The sequence below is a fragment of the Pieris napi genome, chromosome 14 (assembly GCF_905475465.1).
Source record: "Pieris napi chromosome 14, ilPieNapi1.2, whole genome shotgun sequence".
Lineage (NCBI taxonomy): Eukaryota > Metazoa > Arthropoda > Insecta > Lepidoptera > Pieridae > Pieris > Pieris napi.
Window position 1 is genome coordinate 6,724,455 of NC_062247.1, and position 18,507 is coordinate 6,742,961.

Consider the following 18,507-nt stretch of genomic DNA (forward strand, 5'->3'; position numbering starts at 1 on the left):
ATAAATAGGTGTTTTAAATAAAATAATAGAAAACCGCAAATTAAATTTATTTTAAAATAACTGTTTAAATTAGATAAATGTGCTAATACTATGCACGGAATAAATTTAATCTTCGACCTTGCGAGTCGCTCTTGCTTAAGGTCATATTCGATTGAATTTCTTCGAAGGCCGGCAAATGGCTGAGTTTGCCTCTCGCGGCAACAGATGGCCGCTTACTGAGCATACGACGCGCCACACGGACTATATCATCAGCTGTTATTTTTTCTGTAAAAAATAAATTTTATGAAATATTATGCAATAGAGTCTGTGTGAAAGAACCGTCGTGGGATTCGACGCCGCATTGCTAAATTGCTTTTTTGTTATTGACAACACTGTTACGTCATTATAGTTCGATAGTAATCTTGATATTAATTATGAAATTAAGTACATAATTTTTGTGAATAAATCTAGTATGTATTAATGGTTCAATATATATGCATCTTATATTTATTTCAATAGAATGTTGATTACTAAACCATATATACCATGTATAGTTCTATAGATTGATTATATGTATTATGATAGATAGATTTGATCGGAATTAAATTTCTTAAAATATACCTACCAATCTCATTGATGAAATATGATGGTGGCTTTCTCTTCCCAGTAGCAAGTACTTGTCTTCCAACGTCTTCGAACACTACGGGTCTAGCCTCGAGATTCATTAACAGCATGGATTGCAATTGAGTTTTGGCCCGCTATGGATAAATATATATAGTTATAACTACAATACATTCGTTGCTTGATGAGGCACATAATGACGAGATTCGATTCCCAGCAAAACGATTGTTTTTTGGTATATACCATAGACTAATCACTAAGCTTTAACAATATAGGTGAAACAGAGGCAGAAACACTTTGAATATAGTCAAAGAGCTTACCCTTAATTCATTTTCGCCCACTTTGCCAGCCATATTGGCCAACTCCCGGGCTATAACCAGCGCCGTGTCGTAAATACGATTCGGCGGTGCCGCAGAATGCACACAGAATAAGCCCGTGTCTCCATATGCGTGGTTGTAAGCGGTCGCGTTGAACATCCAGTGGTATCTACAATTTACGAGTGTCAAATATTTTAAAGGAATAAGAAGCGTTTATCAAATCAATCAAGCAACAATGTACTAGTATGAAAGTTAGTAAAAAATTAAGTAATATTAAATAATTAGTAATGCTTCGTGCGTGGACTTGGAAAAGACAAGATTGAGTATCGTAACAAATGATGTGAGCCGAAAAACAGTGTTTTAAAGATGTTTAAATATGCGGCTTTACAAGGATCGTATCGCGTGTCTGTGTCTTACCACATCACAATTTAAGGTAAGGCGACAATTATATGTCCAAAAAAAGCAGGTTATAAATATGAACTGTATGTGTTATTGTTGGAATAAGATTAAGATAATATTTGTTTGTGTTTTATATAATATGTTAACATTTTTTTGAGATTATTGGCCTTCCCAAAACCCCCCCCCCCCCCATGTAACGCGCCGTAACGTTTTTCTGTACCCAAGTATAGTAAAACGTTTCATGACCACCTAGTGACTCTTTATACCTAAAAGTTACCATTATGTGGTGTAAAGTACTGGAAAGTCGAAAAAAATATTAACAAATTCAATCCCCGCCCCGCATCGTAATGTTTTACAAAAGGACACCATTGGGCTACTTAGATTTTTTTATGAATTTGGGGAGGGTTTCTATTTTTCTCTCCACCAGCAAGTCTTAAAGTTCTAACATGGGGTCACAAACACAATATATATTACATAAACTAAACCAATAGAAAATAACAGACTTTAAAATGCCCTTATAATGGGTATAAGGGCATTTTAAAGTCTGTTAAAAATAATTAATTGTATACCATACATAAGTTACCTGTTAAGTACATTAGTGTATAGACGTGTGTACATGCCCTTTCCAGGACCACCAGCTGAGAAAGACCCTCCTCCGCCCATCATCATGTTTAGAACACATGTGGCCACGAAATCTGGGTCACCATGAGAACAACCTGAAAGCCAAGTGCGACACATGGTATAGAATATTTTTAGTAAAAAAGAATGATCAAAACCCTTCAAATACAAAAAAATTTAATTCTTGTGTAAATTATTATTGAATTTTCATGTAATTTAAGAATTTGTATTCAATAACAATCACATCGTTCTTTGAAAGCTAGGTATACAGTAAGGTTAATCACACGATTTTTTAAAAATATTATTAATTACTTAAGATGTGATGTGGAACATGGTGTAATGTTAGCTCTTTACAAACATTGTGTAAAACTTAACGATTAAAAAGACTGACGGAGAGTTTATTGTCAATCTCTTCCGTTCAACGCCCTTGATTTGAGAACTGGCAGTAAATGTAAAATTAAAAGCATTTTATATTCATTTCTGTTTTTACTTTCATAAGTGTACATTGTGTTACCTATATGAATAAATGTTTTTTTTTAAATCCTATTCGTACGATGTGTTCGTACTTCAATTTAGTTCCAAATACTACCGGAGCGCTGCACAAGTTATGCATATCTATCATAACTAATAACTTATTACTATGCGAATTATTCGAGATAAGGGTTTGGGCGTTTTCCCGTTAAAATAAATAGTACATTAATTTAAATAATCAATAGTAGAACCACCAATTAGATTGGACTTTCTATTAAGACGACTTAAAACACTTTATTTTTACACGCTTTATATTAGCTTCACCTGTATGTATGTATGTTTGTATGTAACCGACTCCTTCGGACTCGATTTCGACCCACTTTTAACGGACAGATTTAATTCAAACTTTGCGCACCTGTCAAAGATCGATGACAATGCAATAATCCGAAAAAAAAATGAAAAAAATTAACTAAAAAATAAATAATAGTTTTAAAAAACTAGAACACACGCTTTTAAAGCACATCAAACTAAAAAATGAAAAATAATTCCTAATTTAGGCTGAAAATGGTAATGAACAAAAGATACTGGTATTATTGTGAAAAAGCGTGGGGCGCTCTGTGCCATATTTTTCGTCTATCGAGCAACCCACTTTTAAACTATTATTTATTATTATGGTATTTTAAATCAACATGAATGCTAGTGGAGATGATTACAGTTACTTATACTCACTTTCTATACCAATAACTATATGAGCCAATTCTGGCAAGTCTGAGCCAGGATAAAGCGGAATTTCACAGTCTTCCTAAAACATTAAAATTATATTGGAAAATCTCAAATCTTTCAACTGCCTAGTATTGTAATACAATAAATGTCAGATATATTTAGTGTTTTTAGTCCACCAAGGCATAAGGGAGCGTTCAAGTATTACGTAACGCAATTTTTGGAGACTATAAAACACCCCCCCCCCCCTCATTTAACTCGCCGTAACGTTTTTCAGTACCCAAGTAAAGTAAAACGTTTCGTGACCACCTAGTGACCCTTTAGTTACTATTATCTGGTGTAAGTCGAAAAAAATATTAACAATAACGCGTAATTTAATCCCCGCCCCGCATCGTAACGTTTTACAAAAGGAAAAAAAATTCGTTACGTAATACTTGAACGCAAAGGCAAATTTGTATATTTGTATTGTGGCCCATTTATTAAACAGCAAGTTACTTTTTCTTCCCAATTATAATATAATTGTTATATTTTATTAAGTTCAACTATAAATAAATAAAGCTAAACATGATAATATAGGAGAAACAATAGAAAATTGTTGCGATTTTAATTTTAAGATTTATTTTCAGTTTTTGTATAAAGTAGTGAATTGAAATAATAAATTAAAATGATAAAATTTAAAAGAATGGTGAATAAAGGACACATTCCTGTATTTAAATCTACCATTAGTATTTAAAAAATGGGGTCTGTTAATACCTGTTCTACTCCTCCGGTGTATTGAGCAATAGATCTATCTATTATGGGTTTAAATTCCTTATCATCAGGGGAATACCAAGTTGGCTTTGAGTCCACAAAGTATTTCTGGACATATTCAACAAATGGCCCATGCTCAACCTGAAATGAAGTGACTTAATATATATATATATATATATATATATATATACAGACATACGTTTACCATGTCTCATTTATGAAGTTATGAAGGAACAAGATATAATTTTTACATACATCAATGGATTAATAAAATTAATTAAAATAACTCATAATGCTAAATAAATATATTTAGCACATATAACATTGATACAAAAAAAAAATCACATCTTTATGTCTGTATGATAAATGACTCTACTCTTTTATATATAATACATATCTTTAGAAATACGAAATTTTAGTGAAGTTTCCAAAGAGAATTCAGTTAAATAATTAAAACTATTTTTTTATTTTGACAGGTTTGAATTGATTAACTTACCCCCACCGCAGCTACAACCATTCTGTCAGGTGTGTAATGGTTTTTTAGGAAGTTTATAATCACTCCACGGTCTATTTTATTTACATTTTCTTTGGGACAAGTCTTTGGAAGACCAAGAGTGTTTCCTTTGTATGCTGCCTATAAATTAAAAATGTGTTTCAGATGATTTTTTCACTAAAATGTTATGCTACAAGTCTATAGTCTTTATAGTAATTATAACTTATACTTAATTATAGTTGCTGGTTGCTGTCTCAGAGCCCCTCAATTGGGAAGAAGCAGAGACATTGAAAGTGTTTAATTAATTTCTGTTTTTGAGCTGATTGCGATTACCTAACACAATTATTATTATAAAATATTTGCCAGGTTCCATAAAAAAAATATATAGCAATAATTGTTCAACTAAGTATTCTATTAGTAAATTGTATTCAAAAGATATTAATATACCTATTTTACCTTCTACTCTTTTTAAATTGGATAGAATTTGAGTTCAGTGAGTTGTACATCAGAAGAAGCAACATTATGTACAAGTTTTATCAAGGTACACAATTGAAATAAAACTTACAGAATGTATCATATCCATTAAAATTGTCTCTTGTTCAGGCCTCATTGCCAAGGTTTCTAGTTCAAATGCAACAGCTTGCCGTGCAGCCTCTATTTCTTCTACAGAAAGCTGTGGCCGTAATGTTACTTCCGCCAATACCTTAAAAATTGAATGGTGTTACTTAAGAGGCATTCTAATTATTTTTCAAGAAAAACTAAAATATAATATTAAAACTTAAAAGTGTAATATTACAAAATTATTTTTGTTGTTTGTAGAATCATAAGTGCAATATTTTTTCTTACTATTTACTTGTTATGTAAATTATATATGTACCTGCTAGATTTTTACTTCTAATTAGTATTCATTCTAATATGGGATTTGCCCAGAAAATGGCCCTTTAAGCCCATCCTTATAAAAATAATTGTTTATAGAACAGATTAATAATTTAACTACCTAACAAAAAATATATTTTATGTACCTGAGTTACTGCTTCTAAGCCTCTTGAATCAGCACTTGTAGCATATACAGTGGTATCTCGGGATCCTTGACAGTCACAAATACCACCATGTCTTTCTAGCTCTCTAAGCATTACATCACGAGTTGGAAACTTATGTGTAGCCTGTAATTAAAATTGATACATTAATATTCATAATAAAAAAATAATTTATATCTATTGGAATCATATTAATGAATATAATAGTAGTAGTATCTGATCTTATTATCAATTAATTGTTTCAATTAGTTTAAATCTTATTTAAACATTATTTTTAGAAAGTAAGGTTTTACTACTACTCAAAGGATACAAGATAAATAATACTTACTCCAAAACTTAATTTTTCAAGAAAATGAGAAATACCATTTGGATATGCAACCTCATATCTCGGTCCAGAATCAATGACAACTGTAAAATAATTGAAGATTTTAAAATGTAGGTAAAGTGTAACAATTCACATTAAATTTGATAGGATAATACCTCCCGCTGTACAGAATTGTCCAAATTTCTTTTCTGATGCAACTCTTAATCCATTACTAAGGGTTGTAACTTCTGTTATGCTATCTTCAGATTTTGCTGAAGAATATACCACTGGGGGGAGATTAGGCATTGGTTCTGAGAGTGGAGGTAAAGGTGTGACACTTCCTTTTGGCAGTGGTTTGTCACCCTGGCTAAATTTTTGAACTCCATAGCGCAATGTATTGATACTATAAAAATGTCAAAATTTTTAATATGTGTCCGCAAAATAATTAATAAAGTGACTGCTATATTTACCTAGCTTTTATAGAAGACAACCTAGAAAACAGTAGTTTTATATCTGTTAAATGCGACATTCTTCAGTTTTTTGGTTTAGTTTGTCATCGATGTTATTTCAATAACTTGTAGGATATCCCAGTATATATTATTATGATTTCATTGAGCGTCCTTTTATTAAACTAAAAAACTGAAAATCCAAAATTACTATTTCAGTGGGATAGTGGAACTTGGAAGATTAATTTTATTTTTATATTCTGTGCTTTGTAACGACTTTGACATTTTACAGACTATTTACTAGAAAACTAGACGTTCATCAACATTCAACAGACTACGTTCTCAATTCAGTGATACAAAGTTTCGAAGTAATTTCAAATATGCATCAAAAGTATATCCAAGTAGTATACAATTTAAATCTTGGAGTATTATAGCTTTGATATTTCAGTTATAGTCACGCTTAGAGTTTATATTTGGTTTAGATGTATTGCTTTCCAGTTTCCTCTATAATATGAATTTTGAGATGTAATAGCAACACGTAGCTCAGCTTAGCCAACATAATGAACGGAGGAATCTGGAATATACATTTCATACGCAGTATATACTGTAATTGACAATAATGAAGTTGTAAACATTTACGATCTGTGGTTGTGAATTTCAATCTGTGTGAAGGTGTTTAGTTTGCAGTATCTGCCAGCGTTGCCAACTCTACGTCTTTTTACGTAGATCTACGTATTTTAGGCCTTTTCTGAAAACCTACGAACTTCAGTCACAGAATCTACGTATTTTTAATCAAATTGAAAATTTTGCACAATATCCAAATTCATTAGGCTGAATAGGCATAATATCTATTACTTTCGAAAAAAAAAAGTTAAAAACAATCAGACCGGGAATGGAGAACTTTAAGAAACACAAATCTACCATTTCAAGAGGATCAGATATTCAAAGCAGATGACTTTTGGCGTCATATTGCCAAAATAAAAAAAATGAGATGCAACTCAGCAGTTTCCCCTCCTAGCCCAATTTACACAAAAGTTATTAACATTACCTCATAGTAGCGCAAATGTTGAACGACGTTTTTCTTTAATAAACTTGATGAAAACTAACATCAGAAACGGACCTCAGTCTACTGAAACCCTCACAGGGTTACATTTTACAAAAAGTGATCTGAAAAGTAATCCTGGGCCAACGCAAGATCATATTAAACTTTTTAATAAAAACATGTACAAATTTAATTTACCAGAAAATAATAATGAATATATTTTTTTTTATTTCCATTTCAAAAAAATAACACTCTTTTTATTCAGTTTTACCAACCCTACCCTCTTCATTTCACTCATAAAAAAAAGTACGTAGATCTACGAACTTTTCCTATACAATTTTTGCTAAATCTACGTAATTGTTTAATCTGACCTACGTAATTTTCAAAATCCGAGTTGGCAACACTGGTATCTGCCCTGGTATTTAATATTATCAAAATACCCGAAAAAAATTTAGGCCTTTTATTTAATTATTAAACAGAATATATACGGTATATTCAGTGGCATGTTCTAGAACAAATGATGTCTCTCTTATTTACTTTGTTATCTATTAAATAATGTTAAAATACCACATCGTATGTTATACTGAAATAAATTTAAATATAAAATTATATTTGAAATTTTAATTTTGTAAGTAGCATCATGAAACCCTGTTTTTCTATTGTTCTGAGGCGATTTTGTTCTCGAAGAACTGTTCCTCAAGTCTGCGTGGTAGGTGCAGGACCAGCTGGTTTCTATGCTGCAATGCATTTATCTAAGAATCTCAGGCCAGTTAAAATCGACTTTATCGAAAAGTTGCCTGTTCCTTTTGGATTAATTAGGTAAGTTAACGTGTAATAGTAATAAACATGATATAGTATATTACATAATTTATATTACTAAAATTTTTAATGTTTGTTATTTTAGGTATGGAGTGGCACCAGATCACCCTGAAGTAAAAAATTGTATTAATCAATTTACTAAATTAGCAAACCAAGAAAATATTAGCTTCTATGGAAATATAACATTAGGCAAAGATATAAGTCTGGATAATTTAAGACAACATTATGATGCAGTTTTACTTGTAATAATTGCTTATTTAATTTGATTAGTTAAAAATAATATAACATATAATAACAAATTCATTGATTTTAGACATATGGTGCAGAAGAGGATAAAACCTTAGGTATTCAGAATGAAGATGCACAAAATATAATAGCAGCTCGTAATTTTGTTGGTTGGTATAATGGACATCCTCGTGATAAAGATTTAAAAGTAAAAATATATTTTTATAACTATATACACTTTCAAAATATTGATATTTTACTTAAATAGAATTGAAATTATTTACAGGTTGATCTCTCTGGACGCACTGGAACTATTATTGGCCAAGGAAATGTTGCATTAGATGTAGCAAGAATACTCATGTCACCAATTGATTTACTTAAGAAAACTGACATAACTGAATTTGCACTACAGGCAATATCCGAGTCAAACATTAAAGAATTATACCTAATTGGAAGACGAGGGCCCCTACAAGTTGCATTTACAATAAAAGAGTTACGGGAACAATTGAAATTACCTAACTGTCTCACTATTTGGAGAAAGGAAGATTTTGAAGGTGTTGCTGAAGCAGTTGTCAACCTCCAGAGGCCTCGCAAGAGACTAACTGAGCTCATGTTGAAATCATTGGACAACCAAAGTTCACAACCTGGTTCATACGAAAACTATTTTCGACCAATATTTTTTAGGAGTCCTCACAAATTTTTAGTTCATAATGGTCAAGTTAGTGGGATTGAGCTTATATGTAATAAATTATTTGGTGACAATATAGAAAATCAGAGGTGTATTGCGACAGAAAATATAGAAACTATTGATTGCGGTTTAGTTTTTCGGAGTATAGGATATAAAATTATAAAAGCAGATAATGGTTTATCTTTTGGAACTAGTGGATGTGTTGTCAATGAAAATGGAAGAGTGATAGATAATAAAGGAAGAGAATTTGGACGATTATATGTTGCTGGATGGTTGGGCACTGGACCAGTGGGTGTTATTATACATACAATGGGAAACGCATTCCAAGTGGCAATAAATATTTGTCATGACCTAAAGAATTGTGAATCGTCTAAAGATGGCTTTGAAGGTTTAAAAAACATTCTTAAAAATGTTAACAGCCCTGTTATAACTTGGCAGGGATGGGAAAAAATTAATAGGTTTGAAATTGAGCTGGGCAAAAAGTTTGGCAAGCCAAGAGAAAAATTAACTTGTATTAGCAAAATGTTAGAAGTTGCTGCAGAATAAAAACTATAAGTGAAATTGAAGACTCACGAAAAAAAAATCAAACAAGTTAGATCATTTTACATAGTTAAGCTATAGTACTGTAAGAATACATTTTATATGCAAATTTTTATTTTTGTTATAAATAGTTGAATATAAATAATTATATAAAATAAAAATTATGTTTTATCAATATTCTTTAAATCACGTCTATCACAACCCTAATAATATTTTTGGTGACTTTTTTATAATCCCTTTATTCATAAGAAAATCAGTCTGGTTGCAGTTTTATATAAAGAACTCACGTGGTCTCTTTCATTGATAGTGATAACACAATTTTACAGAAGAGTAGGTACTTTAATTTAAAGCATATAATTAGACTGATTTTATTTATTTTTATAATATAAATATTCGCACATTCGATTTACTTAGCTATCGACATTTTGATTACAAACTCACAGTAAAAAGTCCCATTGTCCTTAAACCATAAAAATATTTTTGATATAATATGACACTATTAGAAAGCCGTAAAAATTAAAGAAAAACTAAATGGTTCCAGATAATGAAAATTACATAGAAAAGGCGCTAAACGAACTTAATGCCAAAAAGGACATGATACGTAACATGAATAATAAAGATACTAACTACGGCTAAAAGATCTACTAAAAATAGGGACTTCGGGATGCAAAATCCATACAAAAGACAAGATGGGATAAGTCGTAAAAGAATATAATATAATACACAAACTGGTAAGAAAGAAATACCTACATAAAATACTAAAAGTAGAAATAAAAACACAAAAATTCAATAAAGCACTCAAATGTCTGATTTAAACGTTGTTACGAAAGAAATATTAAAAATCACATTATTTATAGTGGTTGCCTCAAAACTTACAAATACATTATTAACAGATAAAAAAAAACACTTAGGGGCCTCATAGCCTAGCGGTCTTATTAAGTGGCAGCTAGGTGAGGGGTACCGGGTTCGATTCCCGGATCGAGGGCAAGTTTTAATTCAATTTAAATTTGTTCTCGGCCTTTGGGAGGGTTGTGCGGTACCGGGCGAGTGCTTAAACCGTACATGGAGGACACGGTCGAATTTCTAAAGACAAGCACGAATTATAAAAAAATCATATACTTGACGCTGGCTAATGCACAAATCGTGCCAGAGCCATTAAAAAAAAACACTACGAGTACTGCGCAAGTCAGAACAACTAGGAAATCGAATAAAATTTGTTGAACTGAAAACTACGTACTTCTTTCAATACAAAACTGTATTGAAAGAAGTATAACAAGAGGACAGATAAAATAAAATTATGCGATATTAAAATAAAAACAAAATTTAAAGATGCTTAGAAGGACTAAAGTCATAAAGTGGAGATGTACTGTCTCTGATCTCATGTAAGGAAACAAAAATGGAACGAAATAGTAACGGAGTTGTACCCACCAAGTGGGTCGTGGGAATTGGGAAACAAATAGGGATGTGAAAAAATAATCGACATAAATTAAATTGATTAAAATCAATTTTTTTTAAAGTGAAAATCGATTTTTGTACGCGTTTTTAAAGTTATACTTGTTTAGGCGCGTTATGAATAATTTATGAGAGTGAAATTTTACGATGAGCGCGCACCGTGACACAAAATTATCAGTATGGGCGCCGAGCGTGCGCGAGCGAGATGGGAATAAGACAATCTACAAGTAAAAAGAAATAGAATATGCGTGACGTTAGCAGCTATGCCAAGAATTTTGAATGACCATAATGACATTTGTAGTATCTTTTAAATAAATAAAGGAGTTTTAATTATTGAAGTGAAACTTCTTTATCGGGGTTGGAAAAAATTTTAGTGTAACATTTTTCGGTTACGCGTCACATGTTTCGGTTACGCGTCACATTTGACCGTTACGCGCGTCTTTTTCTCGTCCCTACCACGGTTGATTCGAAGAGATTCTAAACCATTAATAACAAAAATTTATAATAACTATAACAATGATACTAAAAATTATATTACAATTTATGAAATTCTGTAATAATCTTAGTGGTAATAAGGTAAAATGAAATAATTGTATTATTTGTATTCAAGTCTGTGATATTAAAAGCCTTTTGTTAAACTTTATCTAATTTAACTTTATTTAACCAATTTCTGTAAAGTTAGTTGCATATAGATAATTTTTCGCAAAATTAGGTCATAAAGAAGTTTCATTTCTAAATTCTAACGTGTGTTCACTAGTACACGCACATTTTTTAATTATTTTTTCAAAGAAATTTAGCCATGCTTTTTCACAAAGACCTATTGTCACTTAGGGCCGGTTTTTTGATCCGTAGTTAACTCAACTATTGGTAAAAAATCGTTACTATTAGTTAAATATCAGCAAAATGCGTTTTTTGATCCGTGGTAAGAGCATCCAATGGTAAAATATCTGACCATTAGTCAAAAAAGTTAACTACTCAGTATCGGAGGGTTAAAAAGATGGCCGCTGGTAATTTATATAGTAACAGCTGTTTGTCACAGAAATCAAACTATGATAAATACGTTTATTACTATCTAATGATGAATTTAAACATATTGAGATACTTTAATTAATGAGACGATGAAGAAGACGATAATATTATATGAGAATGTGTTAATGAGTGACCAAAAATATTTAGGCAATGTCATCCGCCATTAGAAACCTGGGATGATGTAGATTTTTGTCACTGTTACCCCCTATCGAAGGGAACAGTGCTCTGGATTGTTACTGAAATTGGGAATGATCTTAAACTGCCAATGAACAAGAGAATATATATACAGCAGCTCATACCAACCTATTTTGCTTCATTACAAACTACAGAACCGCAGCAGTATATAATTAAGTATATTACTAATTCATTATGTGTTTTATTGCCTATAATATTAACTTATAATTATTATAATTAAATAAAATACAAGAACAAGAGTATATATAGACAGCAGCTCATACAAACCTATTTTGCTTCATTACTAGCTACAGAACCGCAGCAGTATATAATTAAGTATATTACTAATTCATTATGTGTTTTATTGCCTATAATATTAACTTATAATTATTATAATTAAATAAAATACAAGATCAAGAGTATATATAGACAGCAGCTCATACAAACCTATTTTGCTTCATTACTAGCTACAGAACCGCAGCAGTATATAATTAAGTATATTACTAATTCATTATGTGTTTTATTGCCTATAATATTAACTTATAATTATTATAAGTTAATATTATAGGCAATAAAATACATAATGAATTAGAGTTAATATTATTTATATATTACTAATAATATTAACTTATAATTATTATAAGTACATACAAGTATGTACTTATACTAAAAACTACAGCTACACATTAGTTAGGGACCTATGATATTCTTTAGGGCTTTTATTACATTTGTGAGTAAGCATCTACCTACTTTATTACAAGAATTTATAAATAAAACATTTGACTTGATTAATAAACTGTTTAATCATAACTTAAATACAAACCATTTTTATTAAAAAAACATTACAAAATTTATATGAAACCCTAAAGTAGCAATTAAATATTTTCTAATTGTTTCTTCTTGCATTTCACCTCAATTTGATGCAACTCTTTTTGCTGCTACATATATTTATTGTGCCTTTCTTCCATCTGCTGCATCACTTTTTGGTGCACCTCCTCTTTATGCAGTATGGATTTTTGGTGGGCCTCTCATTGGTGCAGCAAATGTTTTTGATGCTCTTCCTTAGCATAATTGAACAAATCATCCTCTCTTATTTGTCTTTGTTTCAAAACCTCAATTTTTTTATCCGTGTGGATCATAATCCGCTTCCTTGTTTCCAAAGGGTTAAAAGGTTTTTTCCTTTTGTTGTAGGACACAGCTATACAAGAATAAATATAAAAATGTGCCTACACCTTCATTAAATGTATATTAAATTTAACACTTCGGTGTCTAGACCCATCTGAGTTGAAAACGTCACAGAGATTTCCAAGCTGCATCTTTTTGTAGATTGCTGCAGTGATCAGTTGTTTGCAGGTTACGACTGTGTAATCCTTGAGAAGCATCACCAGTTTGGCAGTTTCTTTTTTGGCGAAGTTAGCAGTATGGTCCCTTTAACAAAACATAAATGTATTACTTTCTATTACGAATAAACCGGAATAAATAACACGAAAATATGTTTGTACTTACTTATTTGACCGTTGGCTGTTTGCGGACATCGTTATTTATATATTTAAGTATCGTAAAAAGTGTAAACCGTATTAAAACAACTTTATTTATATCGTGTTATTTAGATTAATTTGACACTTCAAACTCTTCAAAGCGCAAATAACGAATGAAGATGGCAAAAATGGATTTCATTCACTCAATATGTCTAGTGTTGTCATACAAAATAAATGTTCCCCACAAAAAAGAACCACATTTTTTGGGATGTCATTGCTCATTGCACTGGCAACAAATTGACAAATTGTTAAGTTTAACTATAGTTAAAAAAGGGATTGAAAAACGCATTTACGATTTTACCAACCATTTAACTATAGTTAATGTAACAAATGGTAAAACCATTTTTTACTACGGATCAAAAAACTGGCCCTTAGGGTCGGTTTTTTGATCCGTAGTTAACTCAACTATTGGTTAAAAATCCTTACTAATAGTTAAATATCAGCAAAATGCGTTTTTTGATCCGTGGTAACAGCATCCAATGGTAAAATATCTAACCATTTGTCAAAAAAGTTAACTACTCAGTATCGGAGGGTTAAAAAGATGGCCGCTGGTAATTTATATAGTAACAGCTGTTTGTCACAGAAATCAAACTATGATAAATACGTTTATTACTATCTAATGATGAATTTAGACATATTGAGATACTTTAATTAATGAGACGATGAAGAAGACGATAATATTATATGAGAATGTGTTAATGAGTGACCAAAAATATTTAGGCAATGTCATCCGCCATTAGATACCTGGGATGATGTAGATTTTTGTCACTGTTACCCCCTATCGAAGGGAACAGTGCTCTGGATTATTACTGAAATTGGGAATGATCTTAAACTGCCAATGAACAAGAGTATATTATATAGACAGCAGCTCATACCAACCTATTTTGCTTCATTACTAGCTACAGAACCGCAGCAGTATATAATTAAGTATATTACTGATTCATTATGTGTTTTATTTCCTATAATATTAACTTATAATTATTATAATTAAATAAAATACAAGAACAAGAGTATATATAGACAGCAGCTCATACAAACCTATTTTGCTTCATTACTAGCTACAGAACCGCAGCAGTATACAATTAAGTATATTACTAATTCATTATGTGTTTTATTGCCTATAATATTAACATAAAATTATTATAAGTTAATATTATAGGCAATAAAATACATAATGAATTAGAGTTAATATTATTTATATATTACTAATAATATTAACTTATAATTATTATAAGTATATACAAGTATGTACTTAAACTAAAAACTACAGCTACACATTAGTTAGGGACCTATGATATTCTTTAGGGCTTTTATTACATTTGTGAGTTAGCATCTACCTACTTTATTACAAGAATTTATAAATAAAACATGTGACTTGATTAATAAACTGTTTAATTATAACTTAAATACAAACCATTTTTATTAAAAAAACATTACAAAATTTACATGAAACCCTAAAGTAGCAATTAAATATTTTCTAATTGTTTCTTCTTGCATTTCACCTCAATTTGATGCAACTCTTTTTGCTGCTACATATACTTATTGTGCCTTTCTTCCATCTGCTGCATCACTTTTTGGTGCACCTTTAGTGAAAAGTTTATGAAACATACCTAGTTATTAAATTGAATTAATAATATAATAAATAATTATTATTTTTAATATTAATTAATAATTGAATTATATACTAAATGATAAATATTGTTAAATTATTAACGCCAAATATTTATTATTTAAAAAACAATACAGAAAGCCAAAGAAGTATAACTTTTTACGCGCGTACATAAGTACACGCACAATTTTTTTGAAATGAAACTTCTTTATCGGGGTTGGAAAAAAATTTAGTGTAACATTTTTCCGTTACGCGTCACATTTTTCGGTTACGCGCCATGTTGCTTTTTGAAGTCAAACTTTTTTATCGGCGTTGGAATGAAAGTTCTTTATCGACGTATGGGAGAAATTTTGTAGCAAATCGTCACGTTTTTCGGTTACGCGCCATGTTGCTTTTTGAAGTCAAACTTCTTTATCGGCGTTAGAATGAATTTTTTATCGACGTATGGGAGAAATTTTGTAGCAAATTGTCACGTTTTTCGGTTACGCGCCATCTTTTTCTTGTCCCTACCACGGTTGATCCGAAGAGATTCGAAGCCATTAATAACAAAAATATATAATAACGATAACAATATCATTGTTTTAATTGTAATAATTCTATTACAATTATTGAAATTCTGTAATAATCTTAGTAGTAATAAGGTAAAATGAAATAATTGTATTTGTATTCATGTCTATAATAATAAAAGCCTTTTGTTAAACTTTATTTAACCAATTTCGTTAAGTTGCATATAGTAGATCATTTTTCGCAAAATTAGGTCATAAAGAAGTTTCATTTCTAAATTCTAACGTGTGTTCACTAGTACACGCACATTTTTTAATTATTTTTTCAAAGAAATTTAGCCATGCTTTTTCACAAAGACCTATTGTCACTTAGGGCCGGTTTTTTGATCCGTAGTTAACTCAACTATTGGTAAAAAATCGTTACTATTAGTTAAATATCAGCAAAATGCGTTTTTTGATCCGTGGTAAGAGCATCCAATGGTAAAATATCTGACCATTAGTCAAAAAAGTTAACTACTCAGTATCGGAGGGTTAAAAAGATGGCCGCTGGTAATTTATATAGTAACAGCTGTTTGTCACAGAAATCAAACTATGATAAATACGTTTATTACTATCTAATGATGAATTTAAACATATTGAGATACTTTAATTAATGAGACGATGAAGAAGACGATAATATTATATGAGAATGTGTTAATGAGTGACCAAAAATATTTAGGCAATGTCATCCGCCATTAGAAACCTGGGATGATGTAGATTTTTGTCACTGTTACCCCCTATCGAAGGGAACAGTGCTCTGGATTGTTACTGAAATTGGGAATGATCTTAAACTGCCAATGAACAAGAGAATATATATACAGCAGCTCATACCAACCTATTTTGCTTCATTACAAACTACAGAACCGCAGCAGTATATAATTAAGTATATTACTAATTCATTATGTGTTTTATTGCCTATAATATTAACTTATAATTATTATAATTAAATAAAATACAAGAACAAGAGTATATATAGACAGCAGCTCATACAAACCTATTTTGCTTCATTACTAGCTACAGAACCGCAGCAGTATATAATTAAGTATATTACTAATTCATTATGTGTTTTATTGCCTATAATATTAACTTATAATTATTATAATTAAATAAAATACAAGATCAAGAGTATATATAGACAGCAGCTCATACAAACCTATTTTGCTTCATTACTAGCTACAGAACCGCAGCAGTATATAATTAAGTATATTACTAATTCATTATGTGTTTTATTGCCTATAATATTAACTTATAATTATTATAAGTTAATATTATAGGCAATAAAATACATAATGAATTAGAGTTAATATTATTTATATATTACTAATAATATTAACTTATAATTATTATAAGTACATACAAGTATGTACTTATACTAAAAACTACAGCTACACATTAGTTAGGGACCTATGATATTCTTTAGGGCTTTTATTACATTTGTGAGTAAGCATCTACCTACTTTATTACAAGAATTTATAAATAAAACATTTGACTTGATTAATAAACTGTTTAATCATAACTTAAATACAAACCATTTTTATTAAAAAAACATTACAAAATTTATATGAAACCCTAAAGTAGCAATTAAATATTTTCTAATTGTTTCTTCTTGCATTTCACCTCAATTTGATGCAACTCTTTTTGCTGCTACATATATTTATTGTGCCTTTCTTCCATCTGCTGCATCACTTTTTGGTGCACCTCCTCTTTATGCAGTATGGATTTTTGGTGGGCCTCTCATTGGTGCAGCAAATGTTTTTGATGCTCTTCCTTAGCATAATTGAACAAATCATCCTCTCTTATTTGTCTTTGTTTCAAAACCTCAATTTTTTTATCCGTGTGGATCATAATCCGCTTCCTTGTTTCCAAAGGGTTAAAAGGTTTTTTCCTTTTGTTGTAGGACACAGCTATACAAGAATAAATATAAAAATGTGCCTACACCTTCATTAAATGTATATTAAATTTAACACTTCGGTGTCTAGACCCATCTGAGTTGAAAACGTCACAGAGATTTCCAAGCTGCATCTTTTTGTAGATTGCTGCAGTGATCAGTTGTTTGCAGGTTACGACTGTGTAATCCTTGAGAAGCATCACCAGTTTGGCAGTTTCTTTTTTGGCGAAGTTAGCAGTATGGTCCCTTTAACAAAACATAAATGTATTACTTTCTATTACGAATAAACCGGAATAAATAACACGAAAATATGTTTGTACTTACTTATTTGACCGTTGGCTGTTTGCGGACATCGTTATTTATATATTTAAGTATCGTAAAAAGTGTAAACCGTATTAAAACAACTTTATTTATATCGTGTTATTTAGATTAATTTGACACTTCAAACTCTTCAAAGCGCAAATAACGAATGAAGATGGCAAAAATGGATTTCATTCACTCAATATGTCTAGTGTTGTCATACAAAATAAATGTTCCCCACAAAAAAGAACCACATTTTTTGGGATGTCATTGCTCATTGCACTGGCAACAAATTGACAAATTGTTAAGTTTAACTATAGTTAAAAAAGGGATTGAAAAACGCATTTACGATTTTACCAACCATTTAACTATAGTTAATGTAACAAATGGTAAAACCATTTTTTACTACGGATCAAAAAACTGGCCCTTAGGGTCGGTTTTTTGATCCGTAGTTAACTCAACTATTGGTTAAAAATCCTTACTAATAGTTAAATATCAGCAAAATG

General features: G+C 30.5%; 2 protein-coding genes across 2 annotated transcripts; one reads left to right on the forward strand and one right to left on the reverse strand.

Moving 5' to 3' along the window:
- Positions 1-31: 31 nt before the first annotated feature.
- LOC125056082 (mitochondrial-processing peptidase subunit alpha) lies at positions 32-6,416 on the reverse strand. The gene is made up of 12 exons (XM_047659016.1): positions 6,180-6,416; positions 5,886-6,112; positions 5,734-5,813; positions 5,391-5,531; positions 4,934-5,071; positions 4,372-4,509; positions 3,879-4,016; positions 3,135-3,207; positions 1,900-2,032; positions 921-1,086; positions 605-737; positions 32-264 (listed from the first exon to the last, which is right to left on the reverse strand). Exons 1-12 carry the CDS (start codon positions 6,236-6,238, stop codon positions 89-91), a joined length of 1,602 nt encoding a protein of 533 aa, XP_047514972.1. The 5' UTR covers positions 6,239-6,416; the 3' UTR covers positions 32-88.
- A 1,210-nt stretch (positions 6,417-7,626) lies between these two features.
- Positions 7,627-9,644, forward strand: LOC125055686 (NADPH:adrenodoxin oxidoreductase, mitochondrial). The gene is made up of 4 exons (XM_047658160.1): positions 7,627-8,016; positions 8,102-8,258; positions 8,330-8,449; positions 8,528-9,644. Exons 1-4 carry the CDS (start codon positions 7,838-7,840, stop codon positions 9,473-9,475), a joined length of 1,404 nt encoding a protein of 467 aa, XP_047514116.1. The 5' UTR covers positions 7,627-7,837; the 3' UTR covers positions 9,476-9,644.
- The last annotated feature ends 8,863 nt before the right edge of the window (positions 9,645-18,507 follow it).